A 25,167-nucleotide genomic window follows, 5' to 3' on the forward strand; every position below is an offset into this window, starting at 1 on the left:
ATACTGAAAACTTAGTCCTCTGAATTCTGACTGTGGAGAAAAATTAACTTTTTCTTTTGACTCTTTTGGACTTTTTATCCTTCTTTCATAAATAGCACAAAAGAAATAAAATGTTTCTAGTACTGAGGTTCCTCAAAAAAAACAAGTAACTAGCAACCATATGTTCCAGCTAGACTTAGAATATAGCGGGAGGGACAAACCACATTGGTGTAGTCACATTTCTTATGGCACCTTTCTTATATTCACAAGGGTAAGCTATACATGCCCATCAACAATTGAATAGACAAAGAAAATTTGATGTATATACACAATGAAAGCGGTTTTTATTTTTGTGTGCGTGCACACGCGTACATGAGGCATGATCTTGCCATATTAAGATCGTTCCCACCAGTTTTATGTTACTGGACTTTCACACCAAGTGACTGAATCCACTCAATTAAAGGACTGGCACCTACAATGATCCTTTTTCCAGCCGTAAAAAATGAATTATGCATTTTTTAGAAAAAAGAATGAAAACATTAAGTGAAACAAACCTGATTTAGAAAGACAACTATTATATATGTTCTCTCACATGAGGAATGCAGAATCTATTCTACACACACACACACACACACACACACACACATACACTTTTCCAAAAGTCTCCAACTGTAAAGTCATGGATTCCTACCTGATCTAGGAGCCTGAAGGGAGATACCTGAGGTATGAAGTCAGAACACAGAACAAGCCAAGGTGAATGAACAGTAATAAAGAAATCAAAGGGCTCCATAGCCTCTGTCTGGTATTCTGGCTTAAGCAGCACCAATGATGCTATTTTCTTTTGAAAGAGAAGAGAATGAAAAAGATGAAGAAGTGGAAGAGAAGTGGAGGTGGAGGAATTAAGTCAAAGTATAAATTTAGAAGGAAAACTGTTGGGAGAGATCTGGATATGCTAAGTTTAATGGGCCATGGCCTTAGGTACTTGATATGCAAGTCAGGAGCTCAGAAGACAAGCAGGTACTAGAAATGTGAAAAACATAAATATTTGAAAGGTGCCATGAGGCAGAAATACTTCGCAGAGTTTGGTATGCACGGGAGGGCCAGAGCCAAAACTCCTGGGAAAAAGCAGCATTGGAAAGGGTGATTATGGGCTGTTACACAGAGAAACCCTGTTTTAAAAAAAAAAAAATCACAAAGAAAGAGAGAGAGAGAAACAAAGGAAGGGAAGAAGGGAGGGCGGAAGGGAGGGAGGAAGGGAAGGAGGAAGGATGGAAGGGTGGAAGGGTGGGTGATGATTAGGAAGATGTCAGAGAAGGAGGCTAGAGCCATTTTTAGAAGGCAAAGGAGGAGAGAGTTATCAACAAAGTCAAGGGGTTCTGAGAGATCAGATACAGGAAAGAGAAATTTACAACCTACAGGTTACCCAGTCTGTCAGGGAAACGGGGAAGGTAAACTCAGGAGTAAATGGCTCATAACAAAGGCAGATCCCTTCCCTGCATGCAGCATGATATCCTACCAGCTATCTAGAGGACAGCCATGACTTCTCTCAGGTTCCTCAAACAAAATCCCCTACCTGCAAAGAGATTAAGGCAGCAGAATTTCATCTCTGGCACTTGGCGAAAAGAAGACATATAATAAAACCTAGTTCTCTTATTCCTCTGTTTACTGCAGACAAAATGATTATAAATGATGCCTGGCATTTACCCATTCATCTCTCTCTCTCTCTCTCTCTCTCTCTCTCTCTCTCTCTCTCTCTCTCTCTCTCTCTCTCTCTCTCTCTCAAAATGATTATAAATGATGCCTGGCATTTACCCATTCATCTCTCTCTCTCTCTCTCTCTCTCTCTCTCTCACACACACACACACACACACACACACATAAGCATAAACATACACTAAATAAGTGAATAAATAAAGCAAGCACATACAGCAAAACCCGCCCAACAAAACAAACAAACAGTGAAAGTGTAGCCTCCCAGGTAACAACACTGGGCTAGAAGTGACTGCAGAGCCCTACTTTATGCTTCTTTGTAGCCACACCTCCCTGTCAACACATGGCCCAAAGTCCAGGTTCTTTGGGAAAACCAGGAGAAAATGGTCAAATTTTGTGGCATCTGAAATCATAAGGAAAAGAATGACTAATGTAGGACTGGAATATTATCAAGTCTAGAATTCGAGATGCCAATCTGGGATCTTTCCTCAGTTTGCAGCAGGCAGCAAAGTTGTCCAGATGAATGAGAACCTTAAGTCTCCAGAACAGGAGTGAGAGGAGGCACATTACAGACAATGAGTGGTATAAAAACATGTGATCTATGATACAGCCTCCTAATTTAAGAAGCCCATAATAAAGTTTTCCACACAAAACTGTGTTCTCAAAAAGTATAACTTTATCAACCAAAACACAAGAACATAAGGAAGGACAGTTCTGTGAGCTGAAAGGTACATATATCCAATTACCTAGCAGGTTTTTTAAATGCCTTCTACATAAAGGTAAAACATTCGTTCTCCCAATGCTGCTCCTAACTTCCTACCTGAAGCTTCCCTGTGGTTCCCATCTTCAAGCGCCACTGTGCAAAAAGGCAGAGGGCTAAAAAAGAAACTGTCAGTCTTGCTCTAGAACACAAGAACCCATGGCACAAAGACACTCCATCAGGTTGCAAATAATGTTCAATACTTACGGTGAGATGAGGCTATCTGAGTCTAAATTTAACACCCTGGAAACCTCGAATTAGGCATTCGGCTGGGAAACCCAGGTGGACAGCCAAGAAGCTGCCTTGTGTGGTCATACAGGAGACATGAAAGCAGAAAATGGGTTCTGTTCTACTATTTGTTTGCTGAAATCTTAATATCAGGGTTCCGCATTTTCCCACTGACAAAGGCAATAACCACAGAGTATTTATCTCACGACTGTTATGCTCTAGACTCAGAGTTAATATTTTATATGAGCATTAAACAAATCAGCCATCAACTGTTTCATATCAAGATGGTCTTATCTTTGCTGGCCTGTATCTCACAGAAACATTTTCTTAATAAGCTCTGATGACCTAGCACTATCTTTCATTTTAAACAAGACATAGTCTCCAATTAATCTTCAAAGTTACCTAAAAGCTACTTTTAAAAGGCAGAGAGATGCTTTTTACAACTTATTACTTCATGTAAAAAGAATACTATTTGAAGAAAGCTAACTAACTCTCCATCTGCACTATGAAAGGAGAGGGGATAGCTATTACTGGTACACAGTGAATGAAGAGTAGCAATGAATGGCCCTGGCTCTGGTCAGTTCTTTTCTTTCCCTCTTCATCAAATAAGGCTTCTGAATTCAGGAGAGATGACCTTGAATGAACTTCTAATTCTGACATGCGGCAAGTTAGTAACCAAATTAAAAAACAAACTCAAGCCTTCTTCCTTGAATTAAAATATCAATACCACTCCCTTAAAGGCATCTTTCCCATCCCCAAAACAGTATTTCATCACAGTAGAACATTAAAAACAATTACCCATAAACTTACTTCTGTGTGATAACATACCTTAAGGTTTCAGGTTTTTTAGTACTTAGTTGTGTGTGACTCTTATTTCAGATGTGCAAAGCCACTTGAGGAATTTTTGAGGTAACTGGATTTGAGGCTCAAGTGAGCTAAGCAGGATCCACTTCTGAACTAGTCCAGTAATCTCTTAGAGGCCTACGATGGACCACAACGCAGGGGGCATACAGCAAGCAAATGAGTACGTCATGACAAACATTTACGCATTCCAAGGAAAACCAAACTCAGTTCCAGAAAAAGAGGTAGAAACCAGTGTATATAAACAACCCGTAGAAAAACTTACATGGTGAAAGAAGCCACTTCTAATATCAAATCTCCCACCAGCGAGTTTCTGAACTATCAGATTATTACAGATTTCATATTTCCTTGAACAAATCTTGGACTAATAATAATGTCCCTCCTGTGATGAAGACAGTTTTGAGACTACCTGAGTGACAGAGCAGATGGCAGCATGCTTTGCAAACATCAGTGCACATGCACAGAGTCTGATGGCTCTGTACCCAAACTCCAGATTACTTACTCCCACTTGCTAGTAAAATACGATTTCCTTTGCCACTTTATCACAGTTATTTGTTAGAAGAATTGGGTATGATCCTAAACCACAAACACAAAGTTACAAGTTCACCAACCTATAACAAGTGGGTAGGCTAAGAGCTAGAGGAACCATAAGTGAAGGGGTTTTGATCACATCTGGCACTGCTTCTACACATCACCAAGAGATATTTCTCACTTGATAACAGTGTCTGCCTGTCTGTCTGTCTGTAAGGTGACCTTGATGTAGCATGAGGGTGACATTGAACTAGTTACACTAATCCATGGAAGAGATTACAAACATTATTAACTTAACTGGTCCACTCTCTAATTTAAACCAGATACAGGAGAGCAGGTTAGTTATTAACTCTGTCAAAGGTAAAGCAAAGCTTTAAGAAATTTATTATTGAGCAGTACCTCCAGCCCATTCAATTATAAGCCCCTTTTCTAGAGACTATAGGCAAAAAGACAGCTCTTCAACTCCAGATTTACAAAATGACTGATATTACTAATTCATTTCATCTGTTACAGAGCTGTTAGTAATTCACTTAATTAAGTCTTACTAAAAGTAGAGAGAAGTAGGGTCGTCCATGGTAATGAATTAGCCACCTTAGTTAACAAGAAGCCCTACACGTAACACAATTATTTCCTTTCATTTGTTTAAAAAAAATACAGTTATGAGTTACACATGCTAGTTAAAGAATGGTGGAGCTTCTTCACTATTTCCCGGTTCCCTTCAATATTTAATAGCAAGGTGTATTTAAGGCATGTTCTCACTGATACGTGTAATCAAAAGTACAGATTCAATCAAATGGAATCATAATCACTGAAGTTAAATTTACTTGCTTCCCGCTTGCTTTGATTTGAATTAACTCTTCATCTAAATCGCACCGAGGCCCTTCCCGATTCCAAGCATGTCCAGGTGCTGCATGCAGTGCCTGCGAATGGCTACAAGAAGCCACAAGGACAGATGCCTGACCTTGCTTCAAAGCTGCTCTTAAATGACTTTTCTGTAAAAATAAAATGGCCAATGTCTACCAAGTCTTGCATTTTAGACACTCAGGAGGAGCGTAACTAATACCGAAAGAAGAGACGAAAGAAAATGCTCTTATTTAAAAAGGAAACACATGCAGGTCTAAAGAAAATCATGATAAATGTTTCATGTCTTTCTCTTTCTACAAATACTATAGTTGTACTATGAAGTTAACCTTGGTGGATAAACATTGGATGGAACACAGGACCCCCAATGGAGGAGCTAGAAAAGTACCCAAGGAGCTGAAGGGGTCTGCAACCCTATAGGTGGAACAACAATATGAACTATCCAGTACCCTCAGAGCTCGTGTCTCTAGCTGCATATGTAGCAGAAGATGGCCTAGTCGGCCATCATTGGGAAGAGAGGCCCCTTGGTCTTGCAAACTTTATATACTTCAGTACAGGAGAACACCAGGGCCAAGAAGTGGGAGTGGGTGGGTAGGGAAGGGGGGGGAGGGTATGGGGGACTTTTGGGATAGCATTTGAAACGTAAAATAAGAAAATACCTAATTAGAAAGAAATACCTTTTTATATCAGTAGATACTGCTACTGAATTCCAGACTTCAGATCTTAAAAATATTGTAAAGGTATACATTTTCAAACTTTATAAGAATAGTCCAACGCAGGCTGGTGAGATGGATGGTTCAGTGGGTAAGAGCACCAACTGCTCTTCCAAAGGTACTGAGTTCAAATCCCAGCAACCACATGGTGGCTCACAACCACCCATAATGAGATCTGATACCCTCCTCTGGTGCATTTGAAGACAGCTACAGTGAACTTATACTAATAAATAAATCTTTGGCTGGAACAAGTGGGGTTGGCCAGAGCAAGCAGAGGTCCTAAGTTCAATTCCCAACAATCACATGAAGGCTCACAACCATCTGTACAACTAAAGTGTGTACTCATATACATAAAATAAATAAATCTTTAAAAAAAAAAGTATAGTCCAATGCAGGTTTGAAAATGCTGTAGCCTTCACAGGCTGAGAGATAGGAGAGGTGGTGAGAAATGGGACAAATATTAACCTTGAAAAGAACCATGACTATAAAGTGGATAGTGATCAGTGTTAGAATTATTCACAAGCACAGAGATCATCCTGTCGATCGAGTACAGGACAGACACACAGCAGGCAGACATGAAAGGAGTGAACTGCACACTATGACACAGCACACTACATAGGATCTGATTCAGTCTATGTGGCCCTCCTTCAGAATCTTGTAAACAGAGTAGTCCCCACCTATTGGTGGTTTTCCTTCTGACATCAGTTACACATTGTCAACTGCAATCCTAAAATACTAAAATAGAATATCTGACAAATAACAAGAATTTTAAATCCATGTGTCAATTCTAAGTAGCAAGATCCCTGGTCTAGAATATCTATTCTGTTTAAAAAACTTAGTCACTTAGTAGGTGTGTGGCCTCTGTATATACACAGGGGAAAAACATCAAAAAACTGGAAATAACAAATAGTGAGTTACCCTTGCCCAGCCCCCTGCTGCAGGAAGTATCCTTTCTCTGACTGTGTTTTCTTCACTTTCTTAATTTAGCTTATTTTGAAGCATTACATCCAGTCATAACCCAGGCCGTCACAACAAGTTACTGTTATACAAACAAAAACTGTAGCCTCACTCATAACAAGAAAAACAAACCCAAACCACACTAGAAATATCAGTTTTTACCTCTCAGATTAGAAAATATAAAAGTATCTGATGATATAAAGTGTAGGCAAGGAAGTATAGCAACTCTAAAACATTATCCATAACATGAAAATGTGCATCTCTAAGAAAAGTATACTTGGCAGTACCCATCAATTTGAATCAGCCACCGGGGCCACTGTAAACTGTGAAAATGACAAGGCAAGGGCCCAGTACTTTTCCTTCCCACATTGAGATGTTGATGTCATGCTAACTGCATAACTAGAAAAACAACCTGATGCTATCAAATAAATGAGCTTAACAACTACAACTAGAATAAACAATAAACACTGCCTTACTTTACTTTCAGAAAACAGTGATACAAGCTATTTCCTAATAAGGGTCTAATAAGCACATGCTTGCACCATACCTTCTGCTTATCCACTAAACCTTATAGTTTTCAACGATATACTGATTTGAGGGAACCTTTCTTCCCCTTTAAACACCATGAGAGCAGTGGCATGTCTCTTGTTTGGCACTTTAGTTTAGTGTATGGTTCATAGCGGATACTCACTCTATGTAGGAGTCCTTCTTTCATTCAGCAATTGCTCTAAGTCAAATGGGAATAAAAAGGGCAACTTAGTTCTCTCTTCCTTCTGGATACAATCAAAAATAAACAAATAAAGGTCTACGAGGACTGCAAAATGGTTTCCTTAGAAGGAGAGAGTTCTCCCTGACAGCCATGGCTCCACCTCATTCAGTTCTTCCTGTCCTTTTCTAGGCCCAGTTTTCCAGTATAGCAGGGCTTTTGCCTTCAGATGCACAGACTAGAGTAGCTGTCTTCTCTATGCCAACTGCCACCCCTCCCCTGGTTCACGTCCTTATTCATGACAAGATTTAATACCAAAAGAATATTTTTTCCTTCAATGTTTCCTCTCTCTTTTGGTTTTTATGAACTATAGAATTTCTTCTGGCTTCTTTGACACAAAAATGATATATAAATCTCATTGGCTAGGTTATTGGAAATAATAAGACAGCAAAGATTGAAGAAACTGGTTCTAAGCTACAGAGGCTGCATTGGCCATCTGAAGTTGAAGACATGCCTTGCCTTTGCAGGGGTATTAGGAGGAACAATGGGTAGCAAATGGTTGTGCTAGGTTATCAAGGCACATATCACCTTGAATTAATGCTTACCATATTACTAATAGCAGCCTAACAACTACTGAGCATTTTCCTAAACTCATCAACACTAAAAGAACCAAAAAGATAAAATATTTCTCCTATGAATAGAAAACAGTTTGAGAAATAAACATATAAAATAAAAAAAAAAAATAGGCCCCAAAATGAGAATTGGTTTTGTTTTGTTTTAAGATGATGAAAGAAGGATTCTGGCTTTATATAAATTAAAGCAAGATGGAATTCAACAGCCTTATTCAATCTCCATTTCCGGCAAAATACCACACAACATTAACTCTCTTTGCATAAGACAAATGGAAAGAGGCTGCAATGCATCACAGCCACAATGTATTTAACAAGATGGAGATGAACAATGAAACTTCTAGGGAAACTTACAACACTGATGCCTTGCATTTGCATAAAAATGTCTTAGAATAAGTTATTTCTTTAGGGTTGGGCCAGAGAATGCGCACGTTAAGTTGGGAATGGATGGAGATTGTGCTTAAGGGAAGCAGGTTCTTCTATCACCTGCCATAGCAGCCTTGAGGTATAAAAGAACACTGATGGTGGCACTAATAATGTCACTGTGCTTTAACTCCCTCTTAAACAGATATTACTAATATCTCAGACACAGAGAAACCATGAATGCCTCAAGGAGTAATTTGATAATACCCTTTTTAAAGTTCCAAGCCTCTGGAAGCAACAATGCTAATCATCTCTGAATGACTGTGGTTAACTCAGGGGAATTAATTCTTGAGGAATACCAGAGGTCGGCTCAGAATTGTCATTCATTTGGAATCTGGGTCCAAGAATTTAGTGTTTGATCCAGTAATATGGTTTACCCCAAATTACTGTTTTCTCTGTAATATTTTATTTCATAATAAACAGTTTTGGCCAAAAAAAAAAAATGTAGACTTTAGCTTTTATAAAATGAGATTATGTCAAAGAGGAAAAGAAAAAAACAAATGCCAAAACATGAACCATTTGTTTGCTTAATAGCCCATCTACCGTGCCTACCAAACAAAAAAAAAAAGAAAATGAAAAGAAAAATCTTTAAAATACTAAATAAATAAGTAAACAAATACATAACGGAGGAGAAATAAACAAAGAAAGAAGGAGAAGAAAGGAAGGGAGGAAAAAGCCCCTCTACTGCTGACTCCTCCTCTCAGAAAGCTATTTAGAATTTCCTAAGGCAAGGAGCTGGCTTTCTGCTTCTACTGATATAATCTGCATTCGTGAATTCTGGAAACAGCTGAGGCAATACAAGAGGAAGAGGTCAAAATCCCATGAAAGACACAATGTTTTTAGGGCAACTATAATGAGAGCTGCAGGAAAGTTATTGATCTGTGCCCTTTGCTTTATTTCCAGTATATATTATAGTAATGTTATTTCCCTATGAAAGTTCAGTCTATCCATCTGGGCACTTGCAACAACAGAGCAAATAGCAAAGCAGAATTTTCGAGTATTCATTAGCAAAGAGTCAAAAGGTCTTTGCAGAAATCCAGGCACCAAGCAAAGAAAGCAGAAGCGTAAAGTTCAATTTTGACTTAGGCCCTAGCTTCTCAGAACCACATGAGTGAAATACATGAAGACTGGAGAAGACATCAATAACAAACATATGTGTTCGTATGCAGATGCATGTGTGTTACATTCTTACTAAAGCATTATAACCACTAACCTCATCTAAAGCAGATATCCCTCTACAATACCAGGAGCTGCAACACTCAGATCTCTACAAAACCCACACTCTTCAGCCATCTGCTTTGATGCATTCCATGATGACAGACAAGTAGATAATGGTTTGAGACTCTTCCTTCTTTGCTTTTCCTTTACCAATTATAGTACTTTTAAATTAAGTTCATGAGATAATTACTTTCGAAGAGTTCTTAAATCAATATTAGTGTTATCTAGATATATAAAAGGAATTCAGAAAATATGAATAGAATATATCAGATTTTAAAAAACATTAAAATAAATCTGAGAAAAATCTAGGCAGCATTAGTACTCTTTTTCCTTAATTCTGTTTAATGTCTGTTTTTAAAACGTGTGCATGTTAAGTAAAAACAGTAGAATCTCCATCGTAGCACATTAAGAAAAGTATCGCCCTTTATTTTATGCATTACCATCTCCCACGCACATCCACTCCAACAAAGGAGAAAATTACTTTTTTTCTCCTGTGACTTGTTCTTCTTTGAGACAGCGTCTCCCTATGTAACCTAGGCTGGCCATGAACTCCAGATGTCCTTGCCTCAGACTTCTGAGCACTGAGACTACAATTCACACCAGCACATCTGCCTGCCTTCTACTCTCTAGTGAAACTGAACCTTTCATTGATGTTTTTCTCCCATGCCATTCCAGTCTTACGTGCCTGGTGTGTGTTGGGGGACAAAGGCAAAACTGAAGGAGGCAAGATTGAAAGAAATCACTTTATAACCAATTGATTTTTATAATTAAGTCCTAATTTCAAATTCTATCATACAATACTGGACTACTGTTCCCTAAAATCTGATCGAACAAACATATTCTCCCAGTATAATAGCCACATCTTAGGATCATAACAGAATTGCCATGTTCTCCAGTGAACTAAAAATTTTGAAATTCAAATCCTACCTGCTGTTTTAAGGAAATGCAGAAATGTCTGATATTTTTGTATTCACAACTATCATCACCTGATGATGAGGAAAATGCAGGACAGTGGAAAGAGCACAGACTTTACAATCAAAATAGTCTCGTACTCAAATCCAAGACTCGTCAGCCAGCAAGCATGTGCTTGGCTAACCACTACCCCTGAGCCTCAGCTCCTCTAACTCTAAGATGCTGACACTCAGAAGTAGCTCACAAGTAATAGGAAAAGCTAAATGAAATAATATCCATAAATTATCTCAAAAACAGCTTGGCAACTGACAACTGCTTCATTCTTTCTTGCCATTGATTTATTAACATATGTGATAACACTCTCCGTAACAAACAGGTTTATATCTCTCATTCCTTGTCAGTGAATATGGACAATAAACCTAAAACTTCTCAGTAAATCAAGACAATGCCTGACCCGGGTAAGTATAGAATATAGTAACCTCAGTTCAAGAAGATGATCCCAACTGAACGTAAGTTATTTACTCTCCACCCTAGGAAGAATACAATAAAAACACAACTCCAGACTATACCCACACCTACCTTGGCTGGTTGTCAACAGTGAGGCTCTCTCCCCTCTGATAAGCACTGTCTGCTACCTGGGTGGTTGACCTCTTCACAATCTGCTTTAGCTCCTGCTCCAAACGCTCTTTAATGGCCTTAACTGTCTCAGGGATCTTCTTCAGTCTGGCCAGCCCCTGAATAAGAATTCCCATGAAAAGAGTGCTGTTCTCCTCTGGGTCGCACTCCAAGTCCTCCTTGACGTCTTGCAGGTTCATCTCCCTCACTGCAAAGGAAAACAACAGCTAAATATCAGATCCAGTTTCCATATTAATTCAACAGCACAGCAGATAATCACGGCTTTGATTATTCTGTTAAGGAATCGGGAAATTTTTATGTTAAATTAAGTTACAAAGTAATATGAAACAGCCCACAATTCAAACCAATTGGTAATGTTTTAGTAGGAAATGAAATCTACGAGCAATTCTATAGGAAGATGTAAATCTCCAGGCTTACACAGACTCCTCAGACCCAGTCTGTTGATAAATTAAGTCCATGGTACAAGCTGTATCTAAAGTACAATACACGGCATTTCGGGAGAACTTTAAAGACTCAAACCCAAGCCTCAACTTCCTACTCATTAGTTAGAAGTGATAAATGGTGAGAATAAAAGATGTTATAAATATACGTAGGGGCAAAAGAACATGACTACAACAAACAAAAAGAAATGAAAAGAAGTATATGTAAGACAACATAAATATATGAGAAGAGTTTGAGGGGAAAAAGGATAATGATGAGGTATTAAATGACCACAGAAGCCATCATACTTATCTTTAAACATATGTGTGACCTACAACATGGAATCTCAGCTACTGAGAGACTAAGAATTTAAAAGTAAGCCTGGATTAGATAGCAAATTCCAGACAGCCTAACATACATAATGAGACCTTGCTTATAAAAGTGAATAAGACACAAATAGAGTATAGGGGGGAGGGGAGAGTAGTTATTTTCTTTCACAGACATCTGTAATAATCAATGAAAACCTTCTTGTAAATTATATATGCTAAATATCCCTATAGACCTTTATTTCATAGCCTTTACCCAAACCATCTGGTCTTAAAAAGGAGGAAACAGTCTCAAACTACTAGTAGTTCTCGCCCCTGTGAGGAGTTGGGGAAAAGGACTAGGTGATGATCCGAAGATACTTATCCCTACTAAAAACTATATCATAAAAGTCATATAGGACAGGAAAAAAGGCTCAGCAATCATGAGGACTGGAGTCTGTGTTCCAGCATCCATATAACAACTAGATATCCCTGCAAATGCCTGTAAGCCCTAGATATCAAAGCAAGACAAAGCCACACAAGAAAGCCACAAACTAAACCAGTATTTATTATCAACAGTACTTCTCAACTACATATCTATATACCCATAAAGGTTCTTTATTCACAGCATTCATTACTATAATGGCAGCATTATCCACAGTCACCCCAGTTAGAATCACCCCAGTTGCTCACCAACACATAAACAGATAATGATCTATATAAACAATGGCATATTCCACTTTAAACAAAGGAAGCCCGACACACTGCAATATGAATAGCTCTGGAATACATCATGCTAAGTGAAATAAGACTGTCACAACAGACAGATAGTTTACCATTCCACTAATAATGGGGTACTTAAGAGTGGTTAAATTCCTAGAAACAGAGTAGAAGGTAGACTGTCAGAGGCAAGGAGAAGGAAGGAAAGCGTAGTTACTTTTTAATAGATACTGAATATGAGTTTTACAAGGTGAAAAGAATCATACAGAAGGATAAAGGTACTGTCTACACACACTATAAATAGACTTAATACTACTGATCTATATATTTTAAATGACTAAAAAGTCATCTTAATGATTCCTATATTTTAACATAAATTATACACTTAAATATGAACCAAAGTTATTCTAGTAGCAAGATATAATTACTCATACAAGCTCACTCTTATGAATAAATACTAAATATATTTTATCCATGATGTCTTATGAGGTTCACTAGGTGCCCAGAAAGTCAGAGAAACTATATGCATAGTACATTCCTTACAACAGAGTGTGTTTGATAATACAGTACTCAGTATACTGTTTAATACTAATGAAACTAGAAGTAGAACCCACAGGTTTAGCCTTGAAAGATGAAAATCTAAAGACAAGTTTTGAAAACATCACCAATACTTCCAAATGTAATGATATAAAAACATACATTTCAGTTCCTGGTTTTGTTTTATACATGAAGAAGTGGGATACCTCAGGCCACAGAAATATTCTATCTAGCAAATCCAATCCTGCAGCAAAGCTACGATAGTACTCAGCAGCAGGGAGCCACCTCAATTCAGCATGGAATGGAAGGAAATGAAGCTGAACTACAAGAAGAGCTTCAGGCAGGAAGAAAAGTAATGGAAATTTACCTGCTCAAAATGCTCTTTGTAAAAAGTGCACCTATGAGCCACAAACAGGACACATACAAAGTGCTACCTAAACATCACAGCTACAGCCTAGGGTGGCTGATGATGACATAAATGCAGTTTAAGACAATCTGGCCTGCAATGACACGGCGTATAGCTACTTATATGCACACTAATTGTAGAACTATCTCATTAAAAAACAACACAGAAACAAGATTTGAATAATGAAATGCCATGGCCACAAACAGAACATCTGTTTAAAGACTTAGCTTTCTGATATCTCCTGAACTCTCCTAGAACATAAACACTTACAGTATAATATTATCTGATTTATAGTATTTATTTCACTTACATCAGCTAAAATTAAAAGGCAATGTAAAAGGATAATATAATCAACCATGGCTAGCCTAATATTCACAAACATCTACAAGGTCAGATAGTATTAATGGGGAAAAATGTACAAAAATAATTTCACTGAAATCCAATAAAGCCTCACCCAACAATCAGAACAGACCTGGGCATTTTTCCAAACTCCTGAAGTCCACATGACTCCCAAGCACCTGATTTACCACACTGGATACCCAATTGTGGTATTAGACATTTACTAAGCTAAACATATTTTACTTTCAGCTCCAATTCTCCTACCTTTGAATTTCATTTTGTTAAAGATTCTAACCTGAAGATGAGTCAAATGTAGCTTGAAGACTCTTACTACCCGATAGGATCCTGCTACATACTAAAGAATGGGAATGACTCCTGCCGCATTATTTCTTCTGTAAGCCTGCTGTCTCCCGAATATTTACTATTATACACACCTCTTTGTTTATACAAACCTAAGTGGCTATGGATAGCGATAACTGAGGGCAAGCACAAAATCACAGAAGGAGGGGTCTACTTGACTAGACTGATGAACGAACTAAGGAGAAGATTTTTAAGAGCTTTTCAAGCTGGGCACTGGTGGCGCACGCCTTTAATCCCAGCACTTGGGAGGCAGAGGCAGGCGGATTTCTGAGTTCGAGGCCAGCCTGGTCTACACAGTGAGTTCCAGGTCAGCCAGGGGTACACAAAGAAACCTCAAAAAAACAAAGAAACAAAAAAAGAACTTTTCCAGCTCTAGAATTCCACGTTTACATTAACTATACATGGTTACATGGTTTAGAGCCATCTATCTGTATACCGTATTACAGACAGCATGTTTCAAAAAAGAAAACCACCACAGATGAGCTCTAAACACACCTGAAAGAATCACAGGTTAGAGACAACCCAGGGGCATACAGAAAGACACTACCACATAGAAACTGACGAAAGATAACAAGTAAACAAGGTGAAAAATATCTATTCATGATGCTAAATACTTTGTGTTTAATGACTCTGCACATGCATACAGAAAACAATCTAGACCATGAGTTCATAGATGTTTTCTTTCTTCAATACTTCTAAGATAAAATCAGCAATTTGCACCATGGCTTACCACAAACATCATAAAACTGCAGAAGGCAAGGCCCTTTAACTCACTGTTGAATATGCCATATCATACTACTTAGAAACTGCTGCTTGTACATGCTAATTGGGGCATGATACAATGGCAGTGTTTACTATAGAAACTCTTGAGAGATGTCATTCATTATACCATACAGTAAAAGATTTCAATCTATATAATTTGAATTACACATTATAAACAATATTAGCTCTATATAAGAACTGTCTGACAGTGCTGAGCAAAATTCAATATTAAAAGGAGCCTTTGTAACAACAATTAATAAAAATGAGGGGCAAGAATTTGAAACAGAGAGCCGGGCAGTGGTGGCGCACGCCTTTAATCCCAGTGCTTAGGAGGCAGAGGCAGGCGAATTTCTGAGTTCAAGGTCAGCCTGGTCTACAGACTGAGTCCCAGGACAGGCAGGGCTATACAGAGAAACCCTGTCTCAAAAAACCAAAAAAAAAAAAAAAAAAAAAGAATTTAAAACAGAGAAAGGAGGGTTGAGAAGCATAAGAGACAGAGAAAATGATTTAATTATATTATGATCTCAAAAAATAAGAGAGATAAGAAAAACTAAGGAGCCTTTTGAAAAAGTTGCCAAGCCTAATTAGACCACTAAACTATCAAACAAATTACCTGTCTACAAAGTTACACCACAGATGGGAACCTGGCAATACTGACAATATTTTTGAAAACTATAAAGAAAAAAAAAAGCCACTAAAGAGTAATTTGTATGCTTCAAAAATCACACTGTAATTCATATTCCTAAGATATCCAATTTGCTTATTAGATAATTACACATAAAATATAATGCCGTAAATTGAAAGGAAATAGTCTGCCTCAAAATAGTAGCATTACTGAAGACAGGAAATGCAAACAATGACTAGAGCCAGGGTGTAGAGCCAGAGATTTCATCACAGAAAGACAGAAGAAAGCTCGGATTGGCTCATCTGTGTTAATGGATACTTAGTGTGCTCCAGTGGCCTAAGATAGCCATTCACTATGGGTCCACAAGCCCAAAATCAAATTAAGCTCCTACCTTTGGCTAGAAGGCTACAGAACCTCCCTAAATTCTCTTCCTCCAATCTTATCTCTGTGGAACTTCTTAGTCAAATATATATCTTAGACACCACTCCATTTGCCAGTGAAAATTTACTTCTTACAGGTTTTGTTCTAATTAATGTACCCACTGGTGCAGGGGAGAACAGTAACCAGCACACTGGTTGCCTCTGGAGTACAGTCTTGATTAGGGTCTTTCAAATGTTAACTAACTACCCCTGGAGTGTAGAATCCTGATTAAGGTACTTCAAAAACGTTCGCTGAGAACCCCTAAGGTGAAGATTAAATTACCTTAAAGAAACCTACAGACAATAAATTACCCCACTCCAGAAAAGATGCTGCCTAAAAAGAGACTATGTAAGGTAGACAGAACACAGATCTCAACTCACTGAAGAGTTCCCCACCCTGCTGACCTGAAAGCATTGAGTGTACGCAGTCCTTTCATAAGAACTACTGTTGGTCGGGAAGGAAAGGTGGTAAGTGTGTTTAAAGCAATGGTAGGAAATATTTTTAAATGAATTGTTTACGTATTTGTATTATGTGCACTGTATTTTGCCTGCAGGTTTGAGAATGTTAGAATCCCCAGAACTGGAGTTACAGGCAGTTGTGAGCTGCTATGTGGGTGCTGGGAATTGAACCCAGGTCCTCTAGAAGAACAGCCAATGCTCTTAACCTCTGAGCCATCTCTGGAAGCATTTTTAAAACAAAATAAAACAAAAAATTATCTACTTGAAACCTGTTCTCATGGACAGAGCTTAATGCCTATTAACTCATTTAGAGGAGGGACCTACGAAAGTCCAGAAGTCACTGTTAAGGGGGCTGTTGACATAAAACTGGCATACAGGATAACAATACAAAAAACTGATAGCTCACAGTGATATACACTGAAATGTACTGGGTTGCAATCCACTGTCAGTATTCTTTACGCTCAGTTATTTGGGTAGACAGCAAGACACAGCAAAAGTGTGAGGGAACAAAGTCTTAGGATTTTAGGTCTGATTATCTCTACCCTTTCAAGCTAATGATCTCCATCAAGTCACTTAATCTTTCATGACCTCTATTCCTTCATCAGTAAAGTGAAAATTTTATTATCAATCTCACAGAGTTGTGTATAAATTTAATATTAAATGAAACAGTATACAAAAACTCAATAATAAAAATATTCAAAAAAATGTACATGGAAGACTTCCAGCTTTGTGAACTGTGAGACCACCAATGTAATAGCTTGGAAATACAAATTGCTCCACATTCAAAACAACCATAAATAAAAATAATAACATTTGTGCTCCAAGAAATTGGTGTCTCATACTCCACCCTGCCTTTATATTATCAAATGGAAGCCAGGGGCCGACTCTATAGAGTCCATCATCTTTCACTACCTTCCAACTACCAAAACAATTTTAAAAAAATAACATATCTGGACTTTGTTATACTAACAGAAGAGGGAGCCAATGAACGGAAAAGTCTTTAAAGTACTCTATACTGAGAGAGAGAGAGAGAGAGAGAGAGAGAGAGAGAGAGAGAGGAGAAAGAGTATGAACTGGCGTATCATAAGACATTCAGAAACCCCAGCAAACATGAATATACATAAATAAAAAAAGATACACAAGAAAACAAGAAGGCAAATCTTCAATGCAACTGATATACTCAAATAAAAATTAAAAGATATGAAAAGCTACCTTTTGCCAAAAACTAAAAATTTATATATAAACATGAAAAAAATATAGGGAGATATGAAAAGTGACCAAAGTCAGGGGGAAAAGTGAAAGAAAAAGACAATTATTGCAGATTTTTAAAAAAAAAAAAAAGTTTAAAATATCCATGAGAAAATTAAAAAGACATTTCATAAAAAATGATTCAGAAAATGTAGGGAAAAATAAGAGATTAAAAAGATAAAAGAGAAAGTAGATTTAAAAGAAAACAAGGAAGAAAAAATAACTAACCTTGGTGTGAGAAAGACAGAAACAAAAACTAAAACAAACTCATATAAAATTACAAACCAAGATTTTACCAGAAACTTTCTTTAATTTTTTTTTTAACTTACAAAAGAGGCCATAGGGTATCTGAGAAAATCTAACCAAAATAACCAACTCTAAAACATATCAAGGTGAAACTAATAAGTATCTCAAACTAAAAAGAAAATCTAGCAGATTATATCAGCATGGTCCTGTGGAACCAGGTACTCAGAAGGCTAAGGCAGGGGGTGACTTCAGCCCAGCTGCTCAAAGCAGGATTTTTTACCTATTAGGTTAAAACAGTGAAATGCATGGCAAATGTTATGTTAGGAAGGCTGCTGAGAAACAAGCCCCCCAACACACACACACACACACACACACACACAGAGAGGCAATGGGAAGCCAGCCTGGACTATTCTGCTAAAGGATGACTCTACACACCTCCTAAACTACAGACACATGTCCTCAGCTATTACTACACACGATAAGTTACTCTAAATAGATCAGAGCATTAAAGTGTAAGATCAAAGTGATACAACTCATGGGTGAAGACAGGACAAAGGCCTCAGAAATGTTTTTGACAAGCATTCCCTACATATGACACCATACACACATGTGAAAATGGGAGGACATATGGAACATGATCAAAATTTGAGCAAAGGTCTACAATGGACAACCAACATAATAAAAAAGGCAATCTATTCTCAAACACAAGAAAGTACTGGAAATTCATATCTCTAAAGAAGAGTTAATATCTAAAATAAGAAACACAATTTGATAATAAGAGAACAAATAACCCAATTACACAGTAGGCAAAGGACATGAGTAAACATTTTTCAAAGATGACAAACAAATAGGCAGCAAGCACATAAAAAGATGCTCAACATCACTAATCATTAGGGAAATGCAAATTAAAAACTACAATCAGATATAACCTCAGACCAATTAAGATGTCTTCTATCAGAAAGGGAAACAGAAAATGACAAGTGTGAAGAAACAGAGCCCATATGCACTGGTGATCAGAACAAACACGTGTAACTGCAGTGAAAACATGAGGCTCTTCTCAAAAGACAGAAACACAGACTCATCCTATGATCCAGCATCTCCACTTCTGGATACACATTCCAAAGACCTAATAGAACGATAAAGACAATGTTTACAGCACCACAGTGTTGCCATGCCATGACCTAGAAGCAACCCAAGTGTCCGTCAACATGGGAGTGGGCAAACACATTAGCAACTCAGCAATGCAAGTGTTCGGCCTTGAGGAGGAAGGACATTCTGACACATGTTACAATTTGGCTTAACCTTAACAGATTATGCTGAGCAAGACTTGCCGGTCACAAAGTACAAGCTCTGTGATTCCAATGATACGCAGTGTACAGAGTAGTCAAATTCCCAGAAGCACAATGCTAGCTGCCAGAAATGAAGGAGAGGGGGGAAGAGCAGCTGTTGCATACACTCAGGTACAGACACTCAGTTCTGAAAGATGAAAGCCACGCGGCACTGTACACACAGAACACACTGAACTTACAAAATGTGATGGTAGAGCATTCACAGGATTTTAAGCAGAAAAGAAGAGATGTAAAGCTTACAAAAGAAACGCCCTACACACAGGTTGGACTCCTGAGTTGACTTCCCTTTTAAGTTTTCTGGATAAAAGCTCTGTCAAGAGTATGACAACAGATACTCGAGTTTTCTTTGCACTCCTGCCAGAGGAATTTCCAAAAGATATGCTGAAGTGGAAATACCAAACTATAGAGAATATTCTACCTTTTGTAGAAGAAAGAAGGGTCATGAGAAAAGATATGTTTGCCTAATTGTTTGTTTAAAAAAAAAAGATAAAGGAGAAATGAAATTGGATTAACAAGAGAGGCATAAGAGGTGAGAGTGAGGACCACAGAGGCAGACAGCTTCTGAGACAGGTGAGAGCCACAGAGTCGCTGAGGCAGCACCCTTTTGGGGCTGCAGACATCCGGCACCCTCCGAGCCGGAGGACAGTGACCCGCCCTGCAGGGAGCGCCATCTTGGCTCCGGGGCTCCACCGAACTTAGTCTGCAGAGGTGAGAGTGAGGACCACAGAGGCAGACAGCTTCTGGGACAGGCGGGAGCCACAGAGCCGCTGAGGCAACACCCTTTTGGGGCCAGAGACATCCGGCACCCTCCCAGCTGGAAGACTGTAGTCTGCCCTGCACAGGAGCCCTCTGCCTCAGGAGCAGGGAGCACATCTTGGATCCAGGACTCCACTGAACTTAAGAATGTAGTCTACACAGCTGAGAGTGTGCACCACAGAAGCTGACAGCTTCTGTGACCTGCCAAAGCAACACAGCATCTGGGAAAGGTCCTGTTTTCGGCCTTCTTCTTCGGCCAGGAGGAGGTCCAAACGCCAGATATCTGTACACCTTCCCTTTAAGAGGAAAGCTTGTAGGCAGGGAGTGCTCTAACCACTGAAACTCAGAGGAGAGCCTGTCTCCCAGGTCTGCTGACAGACGATACTTAGAATCACCAGAAGAACAACCTCTGAACAGAGACAACTATAACAACTCCAGAGATTACCAGATGGCGAGAGGTAAATGTAAGAATCTTACTAACAGAAACCAAGACCACTCACCATCATCAGGACCCAGCACTCCCACTTCGCCCAGTCCAGGGCACCCCAACACACCTGAAAAGCTAGACCTGGATTTAAAAGCATATCTCATGATGATGATAGAGGACATCAAGAAGGACTTTAAAGAACTACAGGAGAACATGGCTAAAGAGTTACAAGTCCTTAAAGAAAAACAGGAAAACACAACCAAACTGGTAGAAGTCCTTAAAGAGAAACAGGAAAACACATCCAATCAGATGATGGAAATGAACAAAACCATACTAGACCTAAAAAGGGAAGTAGACACAATAAAGAAAACCCAAAATGAGGCAACACTGGAGATAGAAACCCTAGGAAAGAAATCTGGAACCATAGATACCAGCATCAGCAACAGAATACAAGAGATGGAAGAGAGAATCTCAGGTGCAGAAGATTCCATAGAGAACATCGGCACAACAATCAAGGAAAATGGAAAATGCAAAAAGATCCTAACTCAAAACATCCAGGAAATACAGGACACAATGAGAAGACCAAACCTACGGATAATAGGAGTGGATGAAAATGAAGATTTTCAACTCAAAGGACCAGCAAACATCTTCAACAAAATTATAGAAGAAAATTTCCCAAATCTAAAGAAAGAGATGCCCATGAACATACAAGAAGCCTACAGAACTCCAAATAGGCTGGACCAGAAAAGAAATACCTCCCGACACATAATAATCAGAACAACAAATGCACTAAATAAAGATAGAATACTAAAAGCAGTAAGAGAAAAAGGCCAAGTAACATATAAAGGCAAACCTATCAGAATTACACCAGATTTTTCACCAGAGACTATGAAAGCCAGAAGATCCTGGAAAGATGTTATACAGACACTAAAAGAACACAAATTCCAGCCCAGGCTACTATACCCAGCCAAACTCTCAATTAACATAGATGGAGAAACCAAAGTATTCCGCAACAAAACCAAATTCACACATTATCTCTCCACGAATCCAGCCCTTCAAAGGATAATAACAGGAAAAAACCAATACAAGGACGGGAACCACGCCCTAGAAACAACAAGAAGGTAATCCCTCAACAAACCTAAAAGAAGACAGCCACAAGAACAGAATGCCAACTTTAACAACAAAAATAACAGGAAACAACAATTACTTTTCCTTAATATCTCTTAATATCAATGGACTCAACTCCCCGATAAAAAGACATAGACGAACAAACTGGCTACACAAAAAAGACCCAACGTTTTGCTGCTTACAGGAAACTCATCTCAGGGAAAAAGATAGACACTACCTCAGAATGAAAGGCTGGAAAACAATTCTCCAAGCAAATGGTATGAAGAAACAAGCTGGAGTAGCCATTCTAATATCTGATAAGATTGACTTCCAACCCAAAATCATCAAAAAAGACAGGGAGGGGCACTTCATACTGATCAAAGGTAAAATCCTCCAAGAGGAACTATCAATCCTGAATATCTATGCTCCAAATACAAAGGCAGCCTCATTCATTAAAGAAACTTTAGTAAATCTCAAAGCACACATTGCACCTCATACAATAATAGTGGGAGACTTCAACACACCACTATCACCAATGGACAGATCATGGAAACAGAAACTAAACAGGGACACAGTGAAACTAACAGAAGTTATGGATGAAATGGATCTGGCAGATATCTACAGAACATTCTATCCTAAAACAAAAGGATATACCTTCTTCTCAGCACCTCATGGTACCTTCTCCAAAATTGACCACGTAATTGGGCACAAAACAGGTCTCAACAGATACAAAAATATTGAAATTGTCCCATGCATCCTATCAGATCACCATGGACTAAGGCTGATCTTCAATAACAAAATAAATAATAGAAAGCCAACCTTCACGTGGAAACTGAACAACACTCTTCTCAATGATACCTTGGTCAAGGAAGGAATAAAGAAAGAAATTAAGGACTTTTTAGAGTTCAATGAAAATGAAGCCACAACATACCCAAACTTATGGGACGCAATGAAAGCATTTCTAAGAGGAAAACTCATAGCTCTGAGTGCCTCCAAAAGGAAACTAGAGAGAGCACACATTAGCAGCTTGACAACACACCTAAAAGCACTAGAACAAAAGGAAGCAAATTCACCCAAGAGGAGTAGACGGCAGGAAATAATCAAACTCAGGGGCAAAATCAACCAAGTGGAAACAAGAAAAACTATTCAAAGAATCAACCAATCAAGGAGCTGGTTCTTTGAGAAAATCAACAGGATAGATAAACCCTTAGCCAGACTCACTAGAGGGCACAGGGAAAGCATCCTAATTAACAAAATCAGAAATGAAAAAGGAGACATAACAACAGATCCTGAAGACATCCAAAACACCATCAGATCCTTCTACCAAAGGATATACTCAACAAAACTGGAGAACCTGGATGAAATGGAGAAGTTCCTAGACAGATACCAGGTACCAAAGTTGAATCAAGATCAGGTTAATGATCTAAACAGCCCTATATCCCCCAGAGAAATAGAAGCAGTCATTAATAGTCTCCCAACTAAAAAAAGCCCAGGACCAGATGGGTTTAGTGCAGAGTTCTATCAGACCTTCAAAGAAGATCTAATCCCAGTTCTTCACAAACTATTCCACAAAATAGAAACAGAAGGTACTCTACCCAACTCATTCTATGAAGCCACAATTACTCTGATACCTAAACCACAAAAAGACCCAACAAAGATAGAAAACTTCAGACCAATATCCCTTATTAATATTGATGCAAAAATCCTCAATAAAGTTCTTGCTAACCGAATCCAAGAACACATCAAAACAATCATCCATCCTGACCAAGTAGGTTTCATCCCAGGGAATGCAGGGATGGTTCAATATACGGAAATCCATCAACGTAATCCAGTATATAAACAAACTCAAAGACAAAAACCACATGGTCATCCCGTTAGATGCGGAAAAAGCATTTGACAAGATCCAACACCCATTCATGATAAAAGTCTTGGAAAGATCAGGAATTCAAGGCCCATACCTAAACATGATAAAAGCAATCTACAGCAAACCAGTAGCCAACATCAAAGTAAATGGTCAGAAGCTTGAAGCAATCCCTCTAAAATCAGGGACTAGACAAGGCTGTCCACTTTCTCCATACCTATTCAACATTGTACTTGAAGTCCTAGCCAGAGCAATTCGACAACAAAAGGAGATCAAAGGGATACAAATTGGAAAAGATGAAGTCAAAATATCACTTTTTGCAGATGATATGATAGTATATATAAGTGACCCTAAAAATTCCACCAGAGAACTCCTAAACCTGATAAACAGCTTCGGTGAAGTAGCTGGATATAAAATTAACTCAAACAAATCAATGGCCTTTCTCTACACAAAGAATTAACAGGCTGAGAAAGAAATTAGGGAAACAACACCCTTCTCAATAGTCACAAATAATATAAAATATCTTGGCGTGACTCTAACTAAGGAAGTGAAAGATCTGTATAATAAAAACTTCAAGTCTCTGAAGAAAGAAATTATAGAAGATCTCAGAAGATGGAAAGATCTCCCATGCTCATGGATGGCAGGATCAACATTGTAAAAATGGCTATCTTGCCAAAAGCAATCTACAGATTCAATGCAATCCCCATCAAAATTCCAACTCAATTCTTCAACGAATTAGAAAGTGCAATCTGCAAATTCATCTGGAATAACAAAAAACCTAGGATAGCAAAAACTCTTGTCAAGGATAAAAGAACCTCTGGTGGAATCACCATGCCAGACCTAAAGCTTTACTACAGAGCAATTGTGATAAAAAACTGCATGGTACTGGTATAGTGACAGACAAATAGACCAATGGAATAGAATTGAAGACCCAGAAATGAACCCACACACCTACGGTCACTTGATCTTCGACAAGGGAGTTAAAACCATCCAGTGGAAGAAAGACAGCATTTTCAACAAATGGTGCTGGCACAAGTGGTTGTTATCATGTAGAAGAATGCGAATCGATCCATTCCTATCTCCTTGTACTAAGGTCAAGTCTAAGTGGATCAAGGAACTTCACATAAAACCAGAGACACTGAAACTTATAGAGGAGAAAGTGGGGAAAAGCCTTGAAGATATGGGCACAGGGGAAAAATTCTTGAATAGATCAGCAATGGCTTGTGCTGTAAGATCGAGAATTGACAAGTGGGACCTCATGAAACTACAAAGCTTCTGCAAGGCAAAAGACACCATCAATAAGACAAAAAAACCACCAACAGATTGGGAAAGGATCTTTACCTATCCTAAATCAGATAAGGGTCTAATATCCAATATATATAAGGAACTCAAGAAGGTGGACTCCAGAAAGTCAAATAACCCCATTAAAAAATGGGGCTCAGAACTGAACAAAGAATTCTCACCTGAGGAATACCGAATGGCCGAGAAGCACCTGAAAAAATGTTCAACATCCTTAATCATCAGGGAAATGCAAATCAAAACAACCCTGAGATTCCACCTCACACCAGTCAGAATGGCTAAGATCAAAAATTCAGGTGACAGCAGATGCTGGCGAGGGTGTGGAGAAAGAGGAACACTCCTCCATTGTTGGTGGGATTGCAAGCTTGTACAACCACTCTGGAAATCAGTCTGGCGGT

The 25,167-nt window shown here is 38.5% G+C and overlaps 1 protein-coding gene across 1 annotated transcript in view; it reads right to left on the minus strand.

Moving 5' to 3' along the window:
* Positions 1-25,167, minus strand: part of Exoc4 (exocyst complex component 4) — a 735,179-nt gene that overhangs the window by 629,318 nt on the left and 80,694 nt on the right. Inside the window, exon 6 of the mRNA XM_021164590.3 lies at positions 11,068-11,311. Within this exon, the coding sequence (XP_021020249.1) occupies positions 11,068-11,311 (244 nt within the window). The remainder of the gene's footprint in view (positions 1-11,067; positions 11,312-25,167) is intronic.

This window comes from Mus caroli, unplaced genomic scaffold, assembly GCF_978045245.1.
Source record: "Mus caroli unplaced genomic scaffold, Mus_caroli_1 scaffold_7, whole genome shotgun sequence".
NCBI classification, from domain to species: Eukaryota; Metazoa; Chordata; class Mammalia; order Rodentia; family Muridae; genus Mus; species Mus caroli.